This window comes from Oncorhynchus mykiss, chromosome 1 (assembly GCF_013265735.2).
Source record: "Oncorhynchus mykiss isolate Arlee chromosome 1, USDA_OmykA_1.1, whole genome shotgun sequence".
NCBI classification, from domain to species: Eukaryota; Metazoa; Chordata; class Actinopteri; order Salmoniformes; family Salmonidae; genus Oncorhynchus; species Oncorhynchus mykiss.
Genome location: NC_048565.1, coordinates 10,053,599 through 10,080,196, shown reverse-complemented (window position 1 = coordinate 10,080,196; position 26,598 = coordinate 10,053,599). Strand labels below are relative to the sequence as shown.

Sequence of the window (26,598 nt, the reverse complement as noted above, 5' to 3'; positions counted from 1 at the left end):
TCCAGTGAACCACATCAGGACATTTCATGTAGTCAGTGGTATTAGGCAAAACGTGATATTGTAGGCTACTAAATGACAGATTCAATGTTACCCAAGTTATCTTACTTTCGAACATAGCCCATAGAAGTGTATTTTACTGTAATAGCCCACTGCAGTCATGTTTAAAATTAAGGTAAACATACTTGTATTGATACATTTCAGCCTTTTGTAGTTTTCTATGTTTTGTAACATGCTTCTATAAGCATTGTTAAAAGTCAAGGTGCAGATTGTTCTTCTATTTAACGAAAAAAAAACATATTCTGGCAGATTGTGTCAGATATAGTAACATTATTATCCACTTTAGTCCATTGTCCCTACCAGTTTTAGCCAACTATTTGCAGCTGTTTGGTAATGACGTTGATATACATATCTGGCAGCGACATATGTTCAACTTTGGTCCTGAGCTGTTGCAGACACCATCTTCTTAAATAAGAAGAACTCTTGACTCTAGGTTGTAATGCACTCAGTCAAAACAATTATTGTGCCCTTGCCAAAGTTGAAGAGGGGGACACCAAGGAGTTGGTTGCATTCTTTGGCCATTGATTGGATGACTCGTGGTCACATGTCAACTCGTTGACATATAGTCCCTCCCCTTTGCCCTGATCGTTTGGAGCTGTTGGGATTGAGTAATAAATTAATTGTTAGCTAGCGACCTGTATCAATAACCTTACTAAATATTTACTATTTATTATCGGCAATAAGGGTTACTCCTGTCTGTGGTATGAAAAGGTAGCTCTGGCCATCTCGCCTGAAGTTGTGGTAAGGGAAATTCAATTGACTACCATGAAGATAGCTAACGTTAGCTAGTTAGCTGACATAAGACAATGACACGCGTTACAAAACAGCTGAATTTAAATCATGCGAAATAACACCAATTTGTTAGTTAGCAATGTGATATAACAAATAACATTGTTTGTAATGTAAAGAAATTCCCATGTTTGGTAGGTAGTTGGTTTCTGCTAATGACTTGTTATCTAGCTAGCTGGGTGCACATAGCTAACATTAGCTACCCAGCCACATTCTTTCAACCAAGATGTTCGTTGACATGTCATTCAATATCTGTCGCTTGTCAGTGTAAGGTTACTCAACCTTTAGCTAGTTGCTAATGTTTTGTCGACTGCTGGAATGTTTTGTAGCCAACCAAAGTGTTTTCATTTGCTAACCAGACCCTGTTAACCAACCCAGGCATGTAGCTAGTTGTGTCATACATAAGTCTTACAATAATAACGGCTGGTATTTGGCTTTGACTCATTAAGGCTGATGTGGAATTATTATTATTTTTAAGTTGTGGTGTGAATGTCTGTTAGCTGACCAGCTGTGTTCATGGGGAAAGTGGTGGTGATGATGATGATGCTAAGTATATAGCATGGTCCAGGCACATGCTTGGGCATCACGGCTAGTCCATATGTCAAGGAACAGACTTGTCAGTATTTGGGGAGAAGGACAACTTGCAGTGTATGAGGTAGTGCACCTTTTTTTTGTAATGTGCATACTTTCTCTCTCTTTCTCTCTGAGATCAGAAAGCTGAAGCATGGATTCGCCTCAGGACGACTTCTCTCCACTCAAACGCTTTGTAGTGGCCAAGAAAAAGATAAGTGACGTGTTTGATCAACTGCTGGAGTATGTGAAGGAAGGTTCTGTGTTTGTAGAAGGTGAGTGTGCTGTATAGTAAATCAGCTGCTTCGGCCACATTTTGAATGTCAAAGTAACTAGTCGAATGCAGAAAGGGTTTGATTTTTATGTTGTGAGTACACTGTTCTCTTATTATTTTTTCTGTTATTGTGGATTTGTCAGAAACTTGTCGGAATGACGCCTTAGAGAATATTGCAAGTCGGGAGCAACAGGAGCAGATTCGGGCGTATGCCGGCAAACTGCAAACTATAAAAGATGTGCTGGCGCGCAGACACATGAAGGTGGCCTTCTTTGGCAGGTAAATGTGTATAGTCTGCTGCATTTTGATTTCTCCACTCTTTTGCATGTGTTTTTATTTTATTTTACAAAGCTTCCAGGATAGAACTGAAGTGTACAACCACATTTGAGCAAAGATCAATGGATCGTGACATTGAGTTTGGCCTTTATTGATCAGTTAACATTGTTCATGTTACACCATTGCATACCAAGCACTGTATTGTACTGTAGTAGACACTTGTTGTCCCAAGCTTTCAGCTTTGCTAATTGAGGATGAAGAAAAGGTGCTGTTCTGCTTTCACTTTCTGTTTTACTGCCGGTTCATTGAAGCACACTTTCGTTGAAACTGCTCTGCTCCATCAGGCTTTTATCTTATGAAACCGGTCCTCTTTATGAATAGTCTTGACCTGTGGTATTTTAACATTCTGTATGTGCTAACTAGCTATTGGGACAAGATTCATAATGATAAATTGCCTACTCATAAGCCAGTAAACCATAACAGTTTGACATTCCTGTAGTTATTTCCTCATGAGATTGTATGTACAGTTGAAGTCTGAAGTTTACATACACTTAGGTTGGAGTCATTAAAACTCGTTTTTCAACAACTTCACACATTTCTTGTAAAAAATCTAGTTTTGGCAAATCGGTTAGGACATCTACTTTGTGCCTGACACAAGTAGAGGTCGACCGATTAATCGGAATGGCCGATGTAATTAGGGCCGATTTCAAGTTTTCATAACAATCGGAAATCAGTGTTTTTGGACACCGATTTGGCAGATTTATTTTTTTACACTTTATTTAACTAGGCAAGTCAGTTAAGAACACATTCTTATTTTCAATGACGGCATAGGAACGGTGGGTTAACTGCCTTGTTCAGGGGCAGAAGGACAGATTTTCACCTGGTCAGCTCGGGGGATCCAATCTTGCAACCTTACAGTTAACTAGTCCAACGCTATAACAACCTGCCTCTCGTTGCACTCCACAAGGAGCCTGCCTGTTACGCGAATGCAGTAAGCCAAGGTAAGTTGCTAGCTAGCATTAAAACGTATGAAAAACATTCAATCATAATCACTAGTTAACTACACATGGTTGATGATATTACTAGTTTATCTAGCGTGTCCTGCATTTCATATAATCTGACTGAGCATACAAGTACCTGACTGAGCGGTGGTAGGCAGCAGCAGGCTTGTAAGTATTCATTCAAACAGCACTTTCGTGCGTTTGGCCAGCAGCTCTTCGTTGTGCGTCAAGCATTGCGCTGTTTATGACTTCAAGCCTATCAACTCCCAAGATGAGGCTGTGTAACCGATGTGAAATGGCTGGCTAGTTAGTGGGGTGTGTGCTAATAGCGTTCCAAGCGTCACTCGCTCTGAGACTTGGTGTGGTTGTTCCCCTTGCTCTGCATGGGTAACGCTGCTTCGAGGGTGGCTCTTGTCGTTGTGTTCCTGGTTCAAGCTCAAGGAGGAGCGAGGAGATTGACGGAAGCTATACTGTTACACTGGCAATACTAAAGTGCCTATAAGAACATCCCATTGTCAAAGGTTAATGAAATACAAATGGTATAGAGGGAAATAGTCCTATAATTCCTATAATAACTACAACCTAAAACTTCTTACCTGGGAATATTGAAGACTCATGTTAAAAGGAACCACCAGCTTTCATGTGTTCTCATGTTCTGAGCAAGGAACTTAAACGTTAGCTTTCTTACATGGCACATATTGCGCACTTACTTTCTTCTCCAACACTTTGTTTTTGCATTATTTAAACCAAATTTAACATGTTTCATTATTTACTTGAGGCTAAATTGATTTCATTGATGTATTATATTAAGTTAAAATAAGTGTTCATTCAGTATTGTTATTGTCATTATTACAAATGAATAAAAAAAAAAAATTGGCCGATTAATCAGTGTCTGCTTTTTTTGGTCCTCTAATAATCGGTATCGGCGTTGAAAAATCATAATCGGTCGACCTCTAGACACAAGTCATTTCTCCAACAATTGTTTAGAGATTATTTCACTTATAATTCCAGTGGGTCAGAAGTTTACATACATACACTAACTTGACTGTGACTTTAAACAGCTAGGAAAATTCCAGAAAATGAAATGGCTTTAGAAGCTTCTGATAGGCTAATTTACATAATTTGAGTCAATTGGAGGTGTACCTGTGGATGTATTTCAAGGCCTACCTTCAAACTCTGCCTCTTTGCTTGACTTCATGGGAAAATCAAAAGCAATAAGCCAAGACCTCAGAAATGTTGTGTACCTCCACAAGTCTGGTTCATTCTTGGGAGCAATATCCAAACTCCTGAAGGTACCACGTTCATATATGTACAAGCAATAGTACGCAAGTATAAACACCATGGGACCACGCAGCCGTCATACCGCTCAGGAAGGAGACTCGTTCTGTCTCCTAGAGATGAACGCACTTTGGTGCGAAAAGTGCAAAACAATACCAGAACAACAGCAAAGGACCTTGTGAAGATGCTGGAGGAAACGGGTACAAAAATATCTATATCCACAGTAAAACGAGCCTTATATCGTCAGAACCTGAAATGCCGCTCAGCAAGGAAGAAGCCACTGCTCCAAAACCGCCATATAAAAGCCAGACTACTATTTGCAACTGCACATGGGGACAAAGATTGTACTTTTTGGAGAAATGTCCTCTGGTCTGATGAAACAAAAATAGAACTGTTTGGCCATAATTACCATTATGTTTGGAGGAAAAAGGGGGAGGCTTGCAAGCCGAAGAACACCATCCCAACCATGAGGCATCGGGGTGGCAGCATGTTGTGGGGGTGCTTTGCTTCGGGGGACTGGTGCACTTCACATAATAGATGGCATCATGAGAGAGGAACATTATGTGGATATATTGAAGCGACATCTCAAGACTTCAGTCAGGAAGTTAAAGCTTATGGGTCAAATGGGTCTTCCAAATGGACATGACCCCAAGCATACTTCCAAAGTTGTGGCAAAATGGCTTAAGGACAACAAAGTCAAGGTATTGGAGTGGCCATCACAAAGACCTGACCTCAATCCTATAGAAAATTTGTGGGCAGAACTGAAAACTGTGTGCAAGGAGGCCTACAAACCTGACAGTTACACCAGCTCTGTCAGGAGGAATGGGCCAAAATTCTCCCAACTTATTGTGGGAAGCTTGTGGAAGGCTACCCAAAATGTTTGACCCAAGTTAAACAATTTAAAGGCAATGCTACCAAATACTATTTGAGTGTATGTAAACTTCTGACCCACTGGGAATGTGATGAAATAAATTAAAAGCTGAAATAAATTATTTATTCTATTATCCTGACATTTCACATTCTTAAAATAAAGTGTTGATTCTGACTGACCTAAAACGGGAAATTTGACTAGGATTAAATGTCAGGAATTGTGAAACTGAGTTTAAATGCGTTTGGCTAAGGTGTATGTGAACTTCTTAAGTTGTGTTCTTTGCTTAGGACGAGTAATGGGAAGAGTACAGTGGTGAATGCCATGCTGAGGGACCGGGTGCTGCCCAGTGGCATGGGTCACACCACCAACTGCTTCCTGAGTGTGGAGGGCACGGACTCGAACAATGCTTACCTCAAGACGGAGGGCTCAGAGGAGGAGAAGAGCATCAAGGTAAGTTCTCTGGTTATGTGGATATACTGGTTGGAAGATTAGCCTAAACTTCTCTTACCACTCATACAGTGGGCTTTACACCCTAGATGGAGTTGGAAACGTGCTACCTGATTGAGTTACTTAGATATGAACTCTTACCACTCATACATAGTACCCTCAGTCACGTTTTTTTTTCTGACCCTCTAAGCAATTAATTATTAATCAACTTTAGTCTAGATAAGATTATTATGCCGTCCTCAACTTTGACCTAAGACCCAGCCTCAACTTTGAACATTACATACAAGTTGTCAGGCGGGCAGAGTTTGAGTGACTTGAAATCCATTGAAATTATACTATGACTCCCTTTTTCTCTCCAGACTGTGAACCAGCTGGGTCACGCGCTGCACATGGACCAGAGTCTGGATGCAGGCTGCCTGGTCCGAGTCTTCTGGCCCAAGACCAAGTGTGCCCTGCTCCGAGACGACCTGGTCCTTGTAGACAGGTACAGTAACGTTACCCTGACAACGCTACCACACCTTTCCAATTACACCGTTGGTCTTAACAACGTGTACAGTGCTCCAGAGCTTTACGAATAGCAAGATATACACGGTCGTCTGTTTTTGTTATTTGAGCAGACACTGATGATCGTTATATACACAGGTCACCTATCAACTAAACACCGAAGGCGGAACAAGTGAACCCACATTACTCTATTTTTTTGCTTTTCTGAGTGCCTCCCTGTTTATGAGGATTGCAATTTTACCTCTGTGTAGCTTGCTTGGAGTCCATACAATATGATCTATACTATTGCTAAGTAGGATAACTAGAATAGCCATCAACCACCAGTGTCCCAAGCCCCATGGTAAGGATTGGCCATCAGTAAACGGAGGTTGATTAGGCTGTATTACTCTGAGAAGCAGTGGCCTTGACCTGCTCTAACACATCTTCCATCTTCTTTAGCCCTGGAACAGATGTCACCACACAGCTGGACAGCTGGATCGACAAGTTCTGCCTGGATGCTGACGTCTTTGTGCTGGTGGCCAACTCTGAATCAACCCTCATGAACACGGTAACGGCGCTCACAATCTGTCCAATCTCAACAGGATCTAGACAGAGCTGACCAGTCAATGCATCCACCTGAAAGATTGACAAACTTGTCTTGTAGCAGAGCTTCCAGGAGTGCAGATAGCGGTGTGCTCATGGATTTTTCGAATGGATTCCTTGTAGTTCTTTTTCCACCACAAACGTCCTGGTCTTTTTGGAGATGAGAAATACGAAAGGATTTGATTTAGTCATGTTAACAGTTCTATCAAGAGGTTTATGTGTTCTTTAAAGCAGAAATGTTAAGCTTACTTGACGCAGCTACACTGAACAAAAATACAAGCAAGTTTAAAATGTATATATTTTTAATTGAACCTTTTTATTTAACTATGCAAGTCAGTTAAGGTACACTGGTGTAATTATCATGCCGTTTAATCAGCTTCTTGATATGCCACAGCTGTTTTTATTTATTTAACTAGGCAAGTCAGTTAATAACAAATTCTTATATACAACTGCCTACACCGCCCAAACCCGACAACGCTGGGCCAATTGTGCACCGCCATATGGGACTCCCCCAATCATGGCCGGATGTGATACAGCTTGGAATCGAACCAGTGACTGTAGTGACGCCTCTTGCACTGAGATGCCGTGCCCTAGACTGCTGCACCACTCTGAAGCCCAGGTGGATGGATTATCTTGGCAAAGGAGAAATACTCACTAACAGGGATGTGAACAGATTTGTGCACAACTTTTGAGAGAAATAAGCTTCTTGTGCGTATGGAACACTTCTGGGAACTTTTATTTCAGCTCATGAAACATGGGACCAACACTTAACCTGTTGCGTTTTATATTTTAGTACAGAAGGAATTGTCAACATTTGATGTATGTGTTTTTTAAGGGTGTCTTTGCAAATTAACAGCTTGTGTATTAGGCTGGTTAAAAGGTTGTAACTTCAACTGTTAGAATTGGTATGTCAAGTAACAGTAAAGGAAGTGTTTTCTTTCCAAAGCTTGTTAGTCATCAGTGCTAGGATACGGCTGGCTCCATTTTGCTCCAGCACTTAGGCCCAGCTCTGTTTATGTCTGCCAACGCATTCATGTTATGTCAGAGGCATGTAGTCAATCACTGGGCTCTCTCGTTATATGTGCCAAATCTCTTCAAGGGACAGGTCCCGTTTACTCCTCTCACTTATCTTTTTGACTATGCACCCTAGGATACCCAGCCTCTGATTTTCAATCCCAGAACCCAGTATATTGTAAGTGCTCTAAAGTACATAAGATTAGCGTTTATTAGACTGTGATAATGCGATGCACCTGGACACACACTTGTTACGCAGATGAAGGGAAGAAGCATTTGTTCTGCTTTAGTTTAGGGAGTAAACTCCACTGTTTGTTGAATTACAGACAATAACAGTTTCAGTGACTGGAGACATTTTCCTAATAGCTTATTAGCTATTTCATAACCTACAGTATCTTCGTGACCTTTTTACAAATAGACTGAGTGAAAGTTTGAATTGCACTTTCTCTATAGTAAGGGCGTGTTTATGTATGTGGGGCACTTGCGCGCACACGCTCTATTTACACAGAACTGCATTGGGACACCTTATCTCTGAATTGTTTGTAAAGGTTAAACACATTGGGAAGTCAGGTGTAGACTGTAACGTTTGACTCCAAGCATGTGCCCCTGGCAACGAGGTTTCCAGCCTCGTGTCAGCCAGCTGTCTGTGCCCTTCGCGTCGGTGTCCTTCCAATATCTATACCATGTATATACATATACTATCCTCTCTCTTCCAACTCTCCTGTAAAAGTTAAATCAATAAAATAAAAAAGGAATTGAGTTCTCCTTACACAAAAATATAATTAGATGTATAATAAAGGTTAACACTACACTTTGGTTGTAAGACTTACTGCACTAACAATTCCTGACCTTGCATTTTTCTTGTTTTCCAGGAGAAGCATTTCTTCCACAAGGTGAACGAGAAGCTCTCCAAACCCAACATCTTCATTCTCAACAACCGCTGGGACGCCTCAGCCAATGAGCCGGAGTACATGGAGGATGTGAGTGACTTACCAACAATAACTGGGCATTAATGGAAATTAATAATTAGTCAAAGTGGAAATGACCTTTTATTCTTCCAGTTGACAATCAATGTGTAACTGACAATTATGGACATTAACCGTTAACAAAATAAATGGTCATAAAAGGTATGAAACATTTTAACAGGGAATTATTAACTAGGCAAGTCAGTTATTTACAATGCCGGCCCAACCCAAACGACGCTGGGGCCAATTGTGAGCCGCCCTATGGGACTCCCAATCACAGCCGGTTATGATACATTCTGGAATCGATCCAAGGTCTGTAATGACGTCTCTAGCACTGAGATGCAGTGCCTTCGAGCGCTGCTCCACTTGGGAGCCCCATAAACAACTCCCCCCCCCCCCCCCCAGGCCAATCATGTTCTTCCACACTGATCTCGACACACCATTTCTGTATGAACCTCGCTTTGTGCACGGGGGTGTTATCATGCTGAAACTGTTACCACAAAGTTGGAAGCACAGAATCATCTAAAATCATTGTATGCTGTAGCATTCAGATTTCCCTTCACTGGAACTAAGGGGCCTAGCCCGAACCATGAAAAACAGCCCCAGACCAATAATCCTCCACCAAACTTTACAGTTTTGCTCTATGCATTGTGGCAGCGTTCTTCTGGCTTCCGCCGGACCCAGATTAGTCTGTCGGACTGCCGGATTGTGAAGCTCGATTAATCACTCCAGAGAACGTGTTTCCACTGTCTCCAGAGTCCAACCGCAGCGAGCTTTACACCACTCCAGCCGACGCTTGACATTGCACATGGTGATCTTAGGCTTGTGTGATGCTGCTCGTCCATGGAAACCCATTTCATGACGCTCCTGACAAAGTTATTGTGCGGACGTTGCTTCCAGAGGCAGTTTGGAACTCGGTAGTGAGTTGCAACAAAGGACAGACGATTTTTATGTGCTTCAGCACTCGGCCGTCCCGTTCTGTGAGCTTGTGTGGCCAACCACTTTGCGGGTGAGCTGTTCTTGCTCCTAGGCATTTCCACTTCACAATAACAGCCCTTACAGTTGACCGGGGCAGCTCTAACAGGGCAGAAATTTGACAAACTGACTTGTTGGGAAGGTAGCATCCAATGACTGTGCCACGTTGAAATTCACTGAGCTCTTCAGTAAGGCCATTCTACTGCCAATGTTTGTCTATGGAGATTGCATGGCTGTGTGGCTGAAATGGCTGACTCCACTAATTTTAAGGGGTGTCCACATTTTGTGTGTCTGTATTGTATGTCAATTTACAGTAACTAATCAAAGCTGGTGGACATTCTCCTGATTGATGGAGTCACTAAGAATCTACTAGGCTACTGTATTGTGGTCGCAGTATTGACGACAAATGTTACGGTCATTTCAATAAATGAGTAAAGTACTTCAATAAATTAACCTACCGTTTGGTTGGCTGTCATGTTCCAGTAAACCTAAATTAGTTTATGATCCATTTTTCTACTGGGATTATTTTTATCTCATGACTGCGTGCATTGCATGATCAATGTTGCAAATGTGAAGTGATTGATCATATAAGCCTGTTGGATGTTCAAAATATATGTATTTTTATTTCTAGAATCAGATACTTATATGAATTAATAGGCAGTTCAGTCTCAATTCTGGTATTAGGCAATCGGGTATCAATTTCTCGTTTTTGTTTCTTTCTATAGCCTCTGCTGTAGTAATATGCTGCAGTTGATTGATTTAGGTCAGTGATGTCAAAGTCCATTGTTTCAGAACGCCAAACTTCCGGAACGTTCATAAGTACTTTGCCAACTGTTGGTTTAAAATTCATATCGCTTATTTTTGTGGGATCAAATGTTCATAAATGGAATGAAAAAGAATACTATGGCATTTATCTCCCAGTGTCTGTCTGGAAAGCAGACTGAACCAGGTTTTCCTCTAGGATTTTGCCTGTGCCTAGCTCTATTCCGGTTTTCTTGTCATCATAAACTCCCTAGTCCTTGCCATAACATGATGCAGCCGCCACCATGCTTGAAAATAGAGATGTGGTGTTGGATTTGCCCCAACATAGCAATTTATATTCAGGACATAATGTTTTTTTATTTTCTTGCAGTTTTACTTTTGTGCCTTTTATTGCAAACAGGATGCATGTTTGGGAATTTTAATTTTTTAATTTAACCTTTTATTTAACTAGGCAAGCCTTTCGGTTACTGGCCCAACGCTCTAACCACTAGGCTACCTGCCTCCCCATTTTCAATTTGGGGTGTAACTCAACCAATGTGAACGTTGAGGGGTGTGAATAGGTTCTAAAGGCACCTTTTTTTAAATTATGCATTAATTTTAAGATTGGGGGGGATTTAACTTAATTTCAAGTAAATATAGTTTAACAAATTTCCCCAGTAGAGACTGGGTTGCTATGGGTTGCTATGGGTTGCTATGGGTTGCTATGGGTTGCTATGGGTTGCTATGGGTTGCTATGGGCTCTTAACATTGGTGATGTTCAAATCAAAGTTTATTTGTCACGTGTGCCGAATACAGCAGGTGTAAACCTTACAGTGAAATGCTTACTTACAGGCTCTAACCAATGGTGCGAGGGGGAAAAAAGTGTGTAGGTAAGTAAAGAAATAAAACGGCAAAAAGAGTAGCAAGGCTTTATACAGATACCTGTTAGTCAGGCTTATTGAGGTAGTATGTAGATAGCCCGGTTAGCCAATGTGCGGGAGCACTGGTTGGTCGGGCCAAGTTAGGTAGTATGTACATAAATGTAGAGTTAAAGTGATTATGCATATAAGATAAACAGAGAGTAGCAGCAGCGTAAAAGGAGGGGTTGGGGGAGGAACACAATGCAAATAGTCTGGGTAGCCATTTGATTACCTGTTCAGGAGTCTTATGGCTTGGGGGTAAAAACTGTTGAGAAGAACATTTTGAGGATCTCAGGACCCATGCCAAATATTTTAATTTCCTGAGGGGGAATGGGCTTTGTCGTGCCCTCTTCACGACTGTCTTGATGTGTTTGGACCAATCTAGTTTGTTGATGTGGACAACAAGGAACTTGACGCTCTCAACCTGCTCCACTACAGCCCCGTCGATGAGAAGGGGTGTGTGCTTGATGCTCCTTTTCCTGTAATCCACAATCATTTCCTTAGTCTTGGTTACTTTGAGGGATAGGTTGTTATTCTGGCACCACTCGGCCAGGTCTCTGACCTCCTCCCTATAGGCTGTCTCGTCGTTGTCGGTGATCAGGCCTACTACTGTTGTGTCGTCAGCAAACTTAATGATGGTGTTGGAGTCGTGCCTGGCCATGCAGTTGTGGGTGAACAGGGAGTACAGGAGGGGACTGAGCACGCACCCCTGGGGAGCTCCAGTGTTTAGGATCAGCGTTGCAGATGTGTTGCTACCTACCCTCACCACCTGGGGGTGGCCTGTCAGGAAGTCCAGGATCCAGTTACAGAGGGAGGTGTTTAATCCCAGGATCCTTAGCTTGGTGATGATGTTTGAGGGTACTATGGTGTTGAATGCTGAGCTGTAGTCAATTAACAGCTTTCTCATATAGGTGTTCCTTTTGTAGGAAAGGGCAGTGTGGAGTGCAATAGAGATTGCATCATCTGTGGATCGGTTTGGGCGGTATGCAAATTGGAGAGGGTCTAGGGTTTCTGGGATAATGGTGTTGATGTGAGCCATTACCAGCCTTCCAAAGCACCTCATGGCTACGGACGTGAGTGCTATGGGTCTGCAGTCATTTAGTCAGGTTGCCTTTGTTCTTGGGCACAGGGACTATGGTGGTCTGATTGAAGCATGTTGGTATTAGACTCAATCAGGGACATGTTGAAAATGTCAGTGAAGACACCTGCCAGTTGGTCAACACATGCCAGGAGCACACGTCCTGGTAATCCGTCTGGCCCCGCAGCCTTGTGTATGTTGACCTGTTTAAAGGTCTTACTCACGTCGGTTACGTCGAGCGCGATCACACAGTCGTCCGGAACAGCTGATGCTCTCATGCATGCCTCAGTGTTGCTTGCCTTGACGCGAGCATGGAAGTGATTTAGCTCGTCTGGTAGGCTCGTCTCACTGGGCAGCTCGCGGCTGTGCGTTCCCTTGTAGTCTGTAATAGTTTGCAAGCACTGCCACATCCGACGAGCGTCGGAGCCAGTGTAGTATGATTCAATGTTTGCCATGTATTGACGCTTTGCCTGTTTGATGGTTCGTCGCAGGGCATAGCGGGATTTCTTGTAGGCTTCCGGGTTAGAGTCCCGCACCTTGAAAGCGGCAGCTCTACCCTTTAGCTCAGTGCGAATGTTGCCTGTTATCCATGGCTTCTGGTTGGGGTATGTACGTACAGTCACTGTGGGGACCACGTCCTCAATCCACTTATTGTAACGATGCCGTACTGTTCCCCTCTTACAGGTTCGAAAGCAGCACACGGACCGCTGCGTCAACTTCCTGGTGGAGGAGCTGAAGGTGGTGGACCGGGAGCAGGCGCCCAACCACATCTTCTTTGTGTCAGCCAAGGAGGTGCTCAACTCCCGCATGCAGCGCGCCCAGGGTATGCCAGAGTCTGGTAAGCCCGGCCGGTGGTGGTGAAACGGGGGAGGGGGGATGTAGGCAAGCGTGTGTGTGTGTGAATAGTGGTAAACCGTGGTGTCCTGGTCAAACCAGGTTTTGGGTTTGTACTGTGGATGGATTGGGTGTGTGGGGTGAGCAAGCAGGCTCACTCAGGCCATGGGTTTTGTCCTGTCTACACTATGTCCCTGATAGGCTTCTCCAAATTAGATCCACAGTGTCTGCTCCAAACAACACTTCCCCAGCCAAGCTATAAAACAAACTGAGACTTCACTATCGGCTCTTGTCAACACCAGCTACATGGGATCAAGGCACTTATGCAGTCCATTGGCTCACATGTTCCAACATGACCTTTTTGTTTGGGTGGTGTCTGTCTTGAGCTCTGTTTTTAGCCTGACATCCATCTTCTCCGTCTGTGATGTAATTTCTGATCCTTTCTAGTAGAGGTCGACAGATTATGAGTTTAACGCCGATACCGATTATTGGAGGACCAAAATTGCTGATACCGATTAATCGGACTTTATAAAATAAAATAAAAGTTCATTTGTAATAATGACAATTACAACAATACTGAATGAACACTTATTTTAACTTAATATAATACATCAATAAAATCAATTTAGCCTCAAGTAAATAATGAAACATGTTCAATTTGGTTTAAATAATGCAAAAACAAAGTGTTGGAGAAGAAAGTAAACGTGCAATATGTGCTATGTAAGAAAGCTAACGTTTCAGTTCCTTGCTCAGAACATGTGAAAGCTGGTGGTTCCTTGTAACATGAGTCTTCAATATTCCCAGGTAAGATGTTTCAGGTTGTAGTTATTATAGGAATTATATCACTATTTCCCTCTACCATTTGTATTTCATTAACCTTTGACTATTGGATGTTGTTATAGGCACTTTAGTATTGCCAGTGTAACAGTATAGCTTCCGTCCCTCGCCTCGCTCCTACCTGGGATCGAACCAGCAACACAACGACAACAGCCACCATCGAAGCAGCATTACCCATGCAGAGCAAGGGGAACAACTACTAGAAGGCTCCAGAGCGAATGACGTTTGAAACGCTATTAGCGCACGCTAATTAGCTAGCCATTTCACTTCGGTTACACCAGCCTCATCTCGGGAGTTGATAGGCTTGAAGTCATAAACAGCGCAATGCTTGACGCACAACGAAGAGCTGCTGGCAAAACGCAAAGAAAGTGCTGTTTGAATTAATGTTTACGCGCCTGCTTCTGCCTACCACCGCTCAGTCAGATACTTAGATACTTGTATGCTCAGTCAGATTATATGCAACGCAGGACACGCTAGATAATATCTAGTAATATCATCAACCATGTGTAGTAAACTAGTGATTATGATTGATTGTTTTTCATAAGATAAGTTTAATGCTAGCTAGCAACTTACCTTGGCTTACTGCATTCGCGTAACAGGAATTAATGAAGTGCAACGAGAGAGGCAGGTCGTTATTGCGTTGGACTAGTTAACTGTACGGTTGCAAGATTGGATCCCCCGAGCTGACAATGTGAATCTGTTCTGCCCCTGAACAAGGTAGTTAACCCACCGTTCCTATGCCGTCATTGAAAATAAGAATGTTCTTAACGGACTTGCCTAGTTAAATAAAGATTAAATAAAGGTATAAAAATAAAAAAAAACAACGGCAAATCGGCGCCCAAAAATACCGATTTCCGATTTGTTATGGAAACTTGAAATCGGCCCTAATTAATCGGCCATTCCAATTAATCGGTCGACCTCTACTTTCTAGGTTAAAGGGATATTTCACTTTGGAACTTTCAGGTGTTTGACCACCATTCAAAAGCGAGTGGACCAAAGCGGTGCTCTGCAGAGCTCTTTCCCCAGGCTTTTTAATTCACTGCTAACTGATACAAAAGTGAAATGTCCCCTCTTTTTTATTTATTTTTTATTATTTATTTTTGTAGTAGTTTATAGGCAAAATGGTACTGACTCCAGTTTTGGAGAGATGTGGTGATCTTTGGATGACAATATGACATTTCCCAGGTGGAGCTTTAGCCGAAGGTTTCCAGGAGAGGCTCAAGGAGTTCCAGAGTTTCGAGAGGATATTTGAGGCAAGTGTTTGTGTGTGTGTGTGGGGTGTGACAATGTCTAACACCACTCGTTCTCAAGCCTCCGATTGGTTTTAATGATTTAAATGCAACTCATTTTAATAAAAGAGCCCCACAGTATGAATGTAAAATGAAATGACAGAAGTACAATGAAACGTATTCCAAGCAATCAAGATGACCGTTAAAACAATGTGTAGTCAAGTCAAACAGTGGCTGCTCCTCAGGGTGCAGCCTAGGACATTCAGAACATGCAGAGTGAGGCATACCAGGCTCTGTCTCTCTGAATTCTCTGGCCTGGCTTTTCCAGTGGGACTCTGAACATCGTGTTGGAGCCGTGTTGGACGAGAGACAGAACTGTGTCAAAGTGTGTGTGCTTGTTATGGTGGAGAAAAGATTAGGAATAGAGAGAATTCCTTGTCTAAAGCTCAGCTTAGTTACGCTGCCCCATACCATTTTACCTCTATAGGGTCGGACACCTGAAGGGAAAGCTGTGTAATGATAGGAGGTTAACTAGATTATATTCCGTGCCACTGCAGATAGTAGTGTTGAACCATTCTAATCACTGTATCTCTATGATCCTGTGCTGTGAGAAACAACTCTAGTCTTTCCATCTCATCACCGGACTACTCGTCTCTCCACCAATCACACGTCTCCAAACCAAGCCCGCCCCGCTGACTCCCTGCTTAGGCCAATCAATGTGCATATTACCATCAATCTGCGTCTTCATTGCTGAAGTCTAGATTTGCTTTGGCGAGGATCATCAATTTCTTTCAGTTTAATTTTCATTCTGTTCACTGTCATTTGTTGCATTCTGTTGCCTGCATTTTGTCTGGTCAGAGTTGTTTTATGTTCAGGAAATACTAATCTCCCTTTCTTAGAATTGCTGTACTTCTCCTATGATTTTGCTCTGTCTACACTAACACGTTACTGTGAGCCTAAGAACCAAGGGGCTGTGAGACTTGAGATGCAGAGCTGCTGCCGGAATTATTATTATTTTTTTCCCCCTCCCCCACTTGATTTGTTCCACGAAATCCTACATAAATTGCGGCAGCAGGTGTATATCTTGTCCTTTTTTGTCCTGCCTATACCCTTTTCACACGTGCTGACCCGAACCAAACTGTTCTGGCTTCACATGGTCCTTTTCAAACTATGGTGGATGCTTATGGCGCAATCAGGCCAGCACATCTTGGTTGGGCTCGACTCAGTAGGTTGAAAAGCCCAGGAGGTCGTGTCGCAGCCCCCTGTCACAGTAACGTGTGTTATATGGCCTCCCAGGAGTGTATCTCGCAGTCAGCAGTGAAAACAAAGTTTGAGCAGCACACTATCAGGGCCAAGCAGATCACTGAAACGGTCAAAGCCATCATGGACGCCATCAACATCAAGGCAGCAGAGAAGAGGTGAGTGTTCTCTGATCCATCCGCTCACAGCCCATCCCTCTTCTTCCTGGATCTTCTGTTTAGTCAGTCATTCCCAAATGTTTTGTATGGAAACGGTAACATTTATGTTTTAGAATGTGAGGTGGGTTCCAACAGGGCAGGCCCATTGCATTAATATGGATATTGGAACACAAACTTTTGCACTTCCTGTGGAAGCACTGATATACTACGTGTCTCACCTTACCACTTCCTGTGCGTCCTGTAGAGTGGCCTCATTGGAGGACCGTGAGTACCAGATTGACCGTCTGGAGTTTGTGACGAACCAGCTCCAGCTGCTCATAGAAGACATCAAGAAGAAGATCAAGGCTGTCACAGTGGAGGTGGAGAGCAAGGTAAACCGTGGCCATCGAATAACATAACTGTTTACAATATGTTTTGAAATCCCTTAAAGCCTCATAACACTGCAGGGAATGGCCTTTCCTGGTCATGCTGCCAATGGCATTTTATGGATTTAATACAGCACTAATCCTCAATCCATTCCAAGGGTTACTTACCCCTGATGGTTAAAAATGTTTGTTTTAGCCAGGTACTGACACAACTGTTTTCTCAAGGTGTCCAGCGCCATGGGCGAAGAGATCTGTCGTCTCAACGTGCTCATCGAGGAGTTCCGCTCGGACTTCCACCCCTTGCCCGACATCCTCAAGCGCTACAAATCAGTGAGTTTGAGTACCATTACACCAATGACATGAAATGGAAGCGTTGTCACTGATGTAGGGCATTTAGGTTAGTACCATCAGGACTCTTAACATCTCAGTAGTGACCTCTCTTCTACGCACTGTTTCTGCAACCACTCCATGACCACCTGACCCTCCCTTACAGGAGCTGCTGAGCCACATCGAGGAGGGCATGGGTAAGAACCTGGCCTTCCGCTGCTCCAACGCCGTCAACGCCTCTGTGCAGTCCTCCCAGAGAGACATGATCGGTAGGTAGGGAGCAGTCCTCCCCAGAGAGACATGATCGGTAGGTAGGGAGCAGTCCTCCCCAGAGAGACATGATCGGTAGGTAGGGAGCAGTCCTCCCCAGAGAGACATGATCGGTAGGTAGGGAGCAGTCCTCTCCAGAGAGACATGAATGGTAGGTAGGGAGCAGTCCTCCCCAGAGAGACATGATCGGTAGGTAGGGAGCAGTCCTCCCCAGAGAGACATGATCGGTAGGTAGGGAGCAGTCCTCCCCAGAGAGACATGATCGGTAGGTAGGGAGCAGTCCTCTCCAGAGAGACATGAATGGTAGGTAGGGAGCAGTCCTCCCCAGAGAGACATGATCGGTAGGTAGGGAGCAGTCCTCCCCAGAGAGACATGATCGGTAGGTAGGGAGCAGTCCTCCCTAGAGAGACATGATCGGTAGGTAGGGAGCAGTCCTCCCCAGAGAGACATGATCGGTAGGTAGGGAGCAGTCCTCCCCAGAGAGACATGATCGGTAGGTAGGGAGCAGTCCTCCCTAGAGAGACATGATCGGTAGGTAGGGAGCAGTCCTCCCCAGAGAGACATGATCGGTAGGTAGGGAGCAGTCCTCCCCAGAGAGACATGATCGGTAGGTAGGGAGCAGTCCTCCCCAGAGAGACATGATTGGTAGGTAGGGAGCAGTCCTCCCCAGAGAGACATGAATGGTAGGTAGGGAGCAGTCCTCCCCAGAGAGACATGAATGGTAGGTAGGGAGCAGTCCTCCCAGAGAGACATGATCGGTAGGTAGGGAGCAGTCCTCCCCAGAGAGACATGAATGGTAGGTAGGGAGCAGTCCTCCCTAGAGAGACATGATCGGTAGGTAGGGAGCAGTCCTCCCCAGAGAGACATGATCGGTAGGTAGGGAGCAGTCCTCCCCAGAGAGACATGATTGGTAGGTAGGGAGCAGTCCTCCCCAGAGAGACATGAATGGTAGGTAGGGAGCAGTCCTCCCCAGAGAGACATGATCGGTAGGTAGGGAGCAGTCCTCCCCAGAGAGACATGATTGGTAGGTAGATGGTGCACCATGTAACACAACCCCATAATAAATACTATATTTAGGCTAGCCCTGCTCATGACTAGTCTGGTCTTAGATCTTTTTGCACTATATGATCTGGGATCAGGTTTGGTCATGACACCGGCTCACAACCCCCCCCCCCCCCCCCCCCCCCCAAGTGTTTGTCATGAGGTCTGTGTGAGTGACACGGCCACCAGTCATAAAGCAGACTGACGTCAATGTTATTGACCTCTATAATGTTCAGGACTGGGACTATTGCTGAAGGGAGTAAACCAATTGAATGAGGGGAAAGTATGCCTAGCGCATGCAACAGGATTGTTTCATATCGCTGTCTTCTCACCCATCTATCCCTCTTGGATCATTGTGTATTTAGACACTATTGTGGAAAGGAGGGCCCTTTTTGTAACAGTTGAATAGGGTGCCAATTCAGGTTCTATAACACAGCTTCCACTGATCCAGTTCTGTCAAATCTCTGACTTCAAGGAAATCAGGAAGCATTGAAAGTGTTTGGGTCTGATGTCATCTAGACCCTTCAAACTTTACTCTGGACCTTGACAGTTCCACTGTCCCCCCCCCCCCCCCATTTGTACTTGTTTAATTAGGGACTAATTTAGACCTGGGGCACCAGATGGGTGCAATGAATGATCAGGTAGAACAGAACCAACAGGCTCTCAACTCGTAGGGTTAGTTGAATACCCCTGCTCTAGATTGGTGTCATTGTTTCCTTCCTTGTTTTCCCACCACCAGAGAGTCTGCAGCCTCTGCTGCCCCCTGCTGTTCAGAACCAGATACAGATGCTGGTGCCCTGTCACAAATTTGACCTGAGCTACGACCTGAACTGTGCCGCGCTCTGCTCGGACTTCCAGGAAAACATAGAGTTCCAGTTCTCGATGGGTTGGACGGCGCTGGTCAACCGCTTCCTGGGACCCACCAACGCCAATCGGGCCCTTATGCTGGTCGACAAGAACTTCCCGGTAAGGTGGCTCCAGGGTTGAAGTTTCCCCTTGGTGCAGAGCTAGAATCAGCTTCCTCTACCAATCTTAACCATAACCATTGGTGAGTGGAGGGGGGAATGCAAAACTGACCCAATATCAGCGTGTAGGGGGCAACTTCACCGTACTCCAGTAAGGCATGAGGGTGAGAAACGATGGATAGATGTCATCTGTAATGTATTATGTTGTATAAAAGGTATGGCATGTTATGACTGTACTCCATGGTTGAGTTGTGATACTGGTTGACCAGCATCTTCAGGTAACCACAGTTAAAACACATGAGTGGGTTGAATGGTAACTCCCAGAGTGGAGGGTTCAATCCCCGCGTCCACCTCTCTCACTGTCTCTTTCATCTGTGTCTTCATCTGTGTCCACCTCTGTTTCCATGTCTAATCAAGCATCACAAAACCCAAGGCTGAGGAACAGTCGTTGGTGAGGATTGGTGATATGTTCTTGGTGTTGTATAGATAGTTTTGGTCATGAAGTGTATGTGGACACCTGCTTGTCAAACAACTCATTCCAAAATCATGGGCATTAATATAGTTGGTCCCCCCCTATAACACCTTCTTATGGGAAGGCTTTTCGCTAGATGTTGGAATATTTCTGCAGGGACTTGCTTCCATTCAGCCACAAGAGCATTAGTGAGGTCGGGCCCTGATGTTGGGCAATTAGCCCTGGCCCTGAATTTCAATTAACTCCAAAAGGGGTTGATAGGGGTTGAGGTCAGGGCTCTGTGCAGGCCACTCAGTTGGAAGCACAGAATTGTTATGGAAAGTCATTGTATGCTGTAGCATTACGATTTTCCTTCACTGGAGCTAAGGGGCCTTAGCCCGAACCATGAAAAAAAGCCCCAGACCATTATTCCTCCTCCACCAAACTTTACATGTTGGCGCTATTCATTGGGGCAGGCAGCGTTCTCCTGGTATCCGCCTAAACCAGATTTGTTCGCTGGACTGCCAGATGGTGAAGTGTGATTTTCACTCCAGATAAACCGGTCTATTGCTCCAGAGTCCAATGGCAGCCAGCTTTATACCACTCCAGTCGACGCTTGGCAATGCACTTGTGTGCGGCTGCTCAGCCATGGAAACCCATTTCATAAAGCTCCCGGTGACCAATTGTGCTGACGTTGCTTCCAGAGGCAGTTTGGAACTCTGTAGGGAATGTTGCAACAAAGGACAGACGATTTTTGACACACGACGTGCTTCTGCACTCGTCTGTCTCGTTCTGTGAGCTCGTGTGGCCTACCACTTCACAGCTGAGCCATTGTTACGCCTAAACTTTTCCACTTCACAATAACACTACTTACAGTTGACTGGGGAAGCTCTAGTAGAGCAGAAATTTGATGGACTAACTTGTTGGAAAGGTGGCATCCTATGACGGGCCACGTTGAAAGTCACTGAGCTCTTCAATAAGGCCATTCTACTGCCAATGTTTGTCTATAGAGATTTCACGGCTGTGTGCTCAATTTTATACCTGTCGGCAATGGTTGTGGCTGGAATATCAGAGTCCACTAATTTGAAGGGGTGTCCACATACTTTTATGTATACAGTACCAGTCAAAGTTTTGGACACCTACTCATCAAATCAAACTTTGTCACATGCGCCGAATACAACAAGTGTAGACTTTACCGTGAAATGCTGACTTAAGTCCTTAACCAACAGTGCAGTTCCAGTAGAGTAAATAAAATATTTACCAAGTAGACTAAAATAAAAAGTAATAATAAAAAGTAACACAATAAGAAGAACGAGGCTATGTACAGGGGGGGGGCACCGGTACCGAGTCAGTGTGGGGGGGTACAGGATAGTTGAGGTAATCTGTAGATGTAGGGGGGGGGGGGGGGGGGGGTAAAGGGACTATGCGTAGGTAACAAACGGCGAGTAGCAGCAGTGTACAAAAGGGAGGGGGGGGTCGATGTAAAAAGTCTGGTAGCGAGTTTATTAATTGTTCAGCAGTCTTATGGCTTGGGGGTAGAAGCTGTTGAGGAGCCTTTTGGTCCTAGGCTTGGTGTTCCGGTTGCAGAGAAGTCTAACTTGGGTGACTGGAGTCTGCCAATTTTATGGGCTTTCTTCTGACACTGCCATTCAAGGGTTTTTCTTTATTTGTACTATTTTCTACATTGGAGAATAATAGTGAAGACATAAACTATGAAATAACACATGGAATCATATAGTAACCAAAAAAGTGTTAAACAAATCAAAATATATTTGAGATTCTTCCAAATAGACACCTTTTTGCCTTGACAGCTTTGCACACTCTTGGCATTCTCTCAACCAGCTTCACCTGGAATGCTTTTCTAATAGTCTGCGTCTCACAAAGACACGGCAGTTGGAACCAAAAATCTCAAATTTGGACTCCAGACCAAAGGACAGATTTCCACCGGTCTTAATGTCCATTTCTCTTGTTTCTTGGACCCAGCAAGTCTCTTCTTATTGGTGTCCTTTAGGAGTGGTTTCTTGGCAGCAATTCGACCATGAAGGCCTGATTCGCGCAGTCTCTTCTGAACAGTTGATGTTGAGATGTCTGTTACTTGAACTCTGTAGAATTTATTTGGGCTGCAATTTCTGAGGTCCAGTTAACTCTAATGAACTTATCCTCTGCAGCAGAGGTAACTCTGGCTCTTCCTTTCCTGTGGCGGTCCTCATGAGAGCCAGTTTCATCATAGCGCTAGGTTTTTGCAACTAAAAGCACTTTATTCAAATGCAAAGTTCTTAATGTTCCACATTGACTGACCTTCATGTCTTAAAGTAATGTTGGACTGTTTCTCTTTGCTTATTTGAGCTGTTCTTGCTATAATATGGACTTGGTCTTTTACCAAATAGGGCTATCTTCTGTATACAACCCCTACATTGTCACAACACAACTGATTGGCTCAAACGCATTAAGAAGGAAAGAAATTCCACAAATATAACTTTTAACAAGGCACACCTGTTAATTGAAATGCATTCCAGGCGACTACCTCATGAAGCTGGTTAAGAGAATGCCAAGTGTGCAAAGCTGTCATCAAGGCAAAGGGTGGCTACTTTGAAGCATCTCAAATATATAAAATATATTTTGATGTAACAAAAACATTTTTTGGTAACTACATGTTTCCATGTGTTACTTCAGTTTGTCTTCACTATTATTCTACAATGTAGAAAATGGTAAAAATGAAGAAAAACCCTTGAATGTGTTGGTGTCCCAACTTTTGACTGGTACTGTCTGTATGTTTAAACATGACTGAAATAGATGCCTAGTAGATATGTTTTAACATGTAATGAATGATATAGAATAGACATGCCATCGATACCACTTCAAAAATATCAACTAAATGTGTCCTTCTCTTTCTGTTCCATTCATGTTCTGGCTTTTATTAAAGTTACTGAGTTTTAAATGACATGCTCCGTCTGACCAGTGAAACAATGGGTCAGTTTGGAACCCAGGTTATCATCTAGTGGTTCTTTATTCAAATGAACTGGTAGTTAATTTCCTACATCGTCTCAATAACATCCCAGGTTTAGTATGTAATATTAGGAATCCCACCACACTCGGTAAGCCTGTGTCTGTCTCTCCTGTCCTGTTCAGATGACGCGCTCCCTGTCCACCACACCCTCCAGCGGACCCTCCAGTGTTGCCGTTGCCCAGCCCCAGGACGCCGCGCTCTCCCAGGAGGACCTGATGATGTCCGTGGCCACCAACATGGCCTCCCTCGCCTCCCGCACGTCCATGAGCATGGTCATCGTCGGAGGAGTGGTGAGTAGTTGTCTTTCTGCACCCACCCTCCAGGTCTTTCTGCACCCACCCTCCAGGTCTTTCTGCACCCACCCTCCAGGTCACCGATCTGGCAACCTGTTTACAGTTATACAGGGCTACACTGTAGGGCTTTAATCAAGCTGGAAGAGGCAGATGACGGAATACTTTATTTCTCCCCACAAAAATACAACTTTGTTTTTCCAGAATGTAGGTGGCTGCTGCTCTTCAACTTCCCTTCAATGTTTTGGAAACTATTTTATAACACCCCCAGATTAGGCCTGTCAACCCATAGAGGTACACTGCTCAAACTACAACCCACCTCCTCTCCCGCGTGTGTCCTAGGTGTGGCGGACGGTGGGCTGGCGGCTCATAGCCCTGTCGGCCTCCATGTACGGCCTGCTCTACCTGTGGGAGAAGCTCACGTGGACCACCAAGGCCAAGGAGTGCGCCCTGAAGCGCCAGTTTGTGGACTACGCCACAGAGAAGCTGCAGCTGATTGTCAGCTTCACCAGTGCCAACTGCAGCCACCAGGTTCAGCAGTAAGTAGTCTGCACCTCTGGGAATAAGGATACTCTCTTAAAGGGGAAGTTTCCCCTGACATCAAGGTTTGTTTCTATTGTAGACTGCTTATGAGGTATGAAAACAGCTGTCAGTCAATATTCCTGTGTCATCTGTCTTGGTAGAACTTGTTCATTCAGACAAATCTGCAGGCCTCAATCCCAGTACAGTAACTCATAGTTAAGCCTCGTATGTAGATGTTTCTTAAGACACTTCCTTTATGAATCAATTCACTACTGATGTATTGTATGGTGCTGAATCTGCTGATGGACAAATCTATGCCACCCCCCACCCCATCTTTTCTGTTAAGTGGGTAATAAAATAAGTGATAAAATGCTTTGATCTTTGTGTTGCTCAGGGAGATGGCCACGACCTTTGCTCGGCTGTGTCAGCAGGTTGACCTGACAAAGAGGGAGCTGGAGGGAGAAATCGGCCGACTGACCGCCAAGGTCCAGACTCTGGAGACCGTCCAGTCCCGCTCCAAGATCCTCCGGTCAGTCGAGCTAGCTCCTGGGTCCAGTGTTACCCCCACCCCCCCCACCCACATAGCTCTGTTAAAATAATTCACCCCCCAATGGTTTCCATTTAACATTTTTGATGCCCGTGGTGGTTTAGTGTTTTGCCTCGAATGTAATTTCTTCACCATTGGTTACATTGAGGGTTAAAGGTCAGAGTTGTAACCTTTGAATGGCATTCATTTACAGTAGATGTTTTGACGTCCGTTATAATTGGTTCTACAACAATATTGTACCAATAGGTGTGGTCTGTAACAGCTTTTTTCCCCATGGGTTTCAGGCACAAAGCCACAGAGTTGGAGAGGCAGTTGGAGACTTTTACAGACCAATATCTGAATCCCCATCATTGATGGACTGGTCTTCTTCACTGGAGCCTGTCTTGGCATTGACTCGCCATGCCTGGACTCCGCTCCCCCTCAGAGAAAATATGTCCATGCTTGATAGTATTCCTCCTGGAATTTCCCCACCTCAAAACAGATGTTTCTCCAAGAGATTTGTGGAAGTGTCCAGTCTTCCACACACATTTATTGAAGGACTTTGCGGAGAACAAACTGCCTGTTTGTTGAACTAACACAACTGCCTGTTGTGTTACAAACCCAAACTGTGAATACAGTTCTGAAGTTGGAGACATATAACCTGGGCTGTGATGAGGTTGGGTGCTGTATCCTGTACATTGAAACTACTGCTCTTTTAGCTGTGAATATGCTTTTTACTCATGAAGTAAATGTGTGTTTAGACAAATGTAGGCATGTGATTTTCATTCAGTGCTGAATTTGTTCTGGTTCACCCTTGGTACTGGTTCCCCCAGTGTGTATGTATACATACGTACGTGTGTGTGTGTGTGTGTGACATTCAGAAAGTATTCAGACAGCCTTATTCTGAAATGTTTTTGTTTTGCTTATCGATCTACACACAATACCCCATCAAGGCAAAGGGTGGCTACTTTGAAGAATCTCAAATATATTGATTTGTTTAACACTTTCGATGTCTTCGCTATTATTCAATGTAGAAAAATAGTAAAAAATAAAGAAACCCTTGAATAAGTAGGTGTCCAAACTTTTAGAACGTGTGTATTTTTTACAATGGGGTACCAGTGCCGAAAGGTCAACCAGAACAAATTCAGCTCTGAATGGAAATCGCATGTCTAAACACTCTCTCACAAACTCATTTACTTCAGGAGTTAGTGAAAGGCAGACGCAGTTATAAAAGCTGTTTTTTGTTTGTTTGTTTGTGAGGGACCTTCTTGAATCCAGCGGCAATCCATTTGACTAAAAGAAAATGCCTTTTCTCTTCAGAAGAAAAATGACTTATGGGTCATGTCTGACTGAGAAAATACAACACCGTGTAGACAGTCTTAAGAAGCATTTTGTAGTTTCTCTGCTGTTTGTTCCATCATGACAGGTCAAATTAGTCTCCACTTTTTTTTTTACAAAAGGTTCTTGAATTAATTTAAATACCTCTTACCAGAATCGATTAAAATTATATATTATGTAATTGTCTAATGCTTTTTTTTGTTTTTCAAGAATAGCATTCGTTGTAGAATAAACTCAAAATGAAACTGAAGGACTCCACTTCTTAGAAGTGGAAAGGGGATGTACAGTGCCTTGTAAAAGTATTCATCCCCCTTGGTGTTTTTCCTATTTTGTTGCATTACAACCTAACTTAAATATATTTTGGGGGGATTTCATGTAATGGACATGTCCAAATTGGTGATGCAAAACAATAACTTGTTTCCAAAAAGTTAGTGGGTCTTGCATATGTATTCACCCCCTTGCTATGAATCCCCTAACTAAGATCTGCTGCAACCAATTACCTTCAGAAGTCACATGTTTAGTTAAAGTCCACCTGTGTGCAATCGAAGTGTCACGTGATCTCTGTGTGTGTAATATATATATATTACACACACACACACATCTGTTCTGAAATGCCCCAGAGTCTGCAACACCACCAAGCAAGTGGCACCAAGGAGCTCTCCAAACAGGTCAGGGACAAAGTTGTGAAGCTACAGATCAGGGTTGGGTTATAAAAAAAATATCAGAAACTTTGAACAGCCCACGGAGCACCATTAAATCCATTATTAAAAAATGGAAAGAATATGGCACCACAACAAACCTGCCGAGAGAGGGCCGCCCACCAAAACTCAAGGAGC

At 43.8% G+C, this 26,598-nt stretch overlaps 1 protein-coding gene across 2 annotated transcripts; it reads left to right on the top strand.

The window, feature by feature from the left end:
- The first annotated feature begins 622 nt into the window (after window positions 1-622).
- On the top strand, window positions 623-26,356 carry LOC110533192 (mitofusin-1). Of its 2 annotated transcripts, none has more exons than XM_021617365.2 (18): window positions 623-798; window positions 1,560-1,691; window positions 1,834-1,969; window positions 5,404-5,566; window positions 5,923-6,047; window positions 6,506-6,614; window positions 8,536-8,643; window positions 13,027-13,180; window positions 15,199-15,266; window positions 16,539-16,660; window positions 16,905-17,031; window positions 17,251-17,355; window positions 17,519-17,621; window positions 19,403-19,629; window positions 23,209-23,376; window positions 23,719-23,915; window positions 24,293-24,427; window positions 24,730-26,356. In XM_021617365.2, exons 2-18 carry the CDS (start codon window positions 1,571-1,573, stop codon window positions 24,797-24,799), a joined length of 2,238 nt encoding a protein of 745 aa, XP_021473040.1. In that variant the 5' UTR covers window positions 623-798; window positions 1,560-1,570; the 3' UTR covers window positions 24,800-26,356. The 2 variants fall into 2 exon arrangements, with proteins under 2 accessions (XP_021473040.1, XP_021472976.1); XM_021617301.2 differs by having other exon boundaries at window positions 1,555-1,691.
- The last annotated feature ends 242 nt before the right edge of the window (window positions 26,357-26,598 follow it).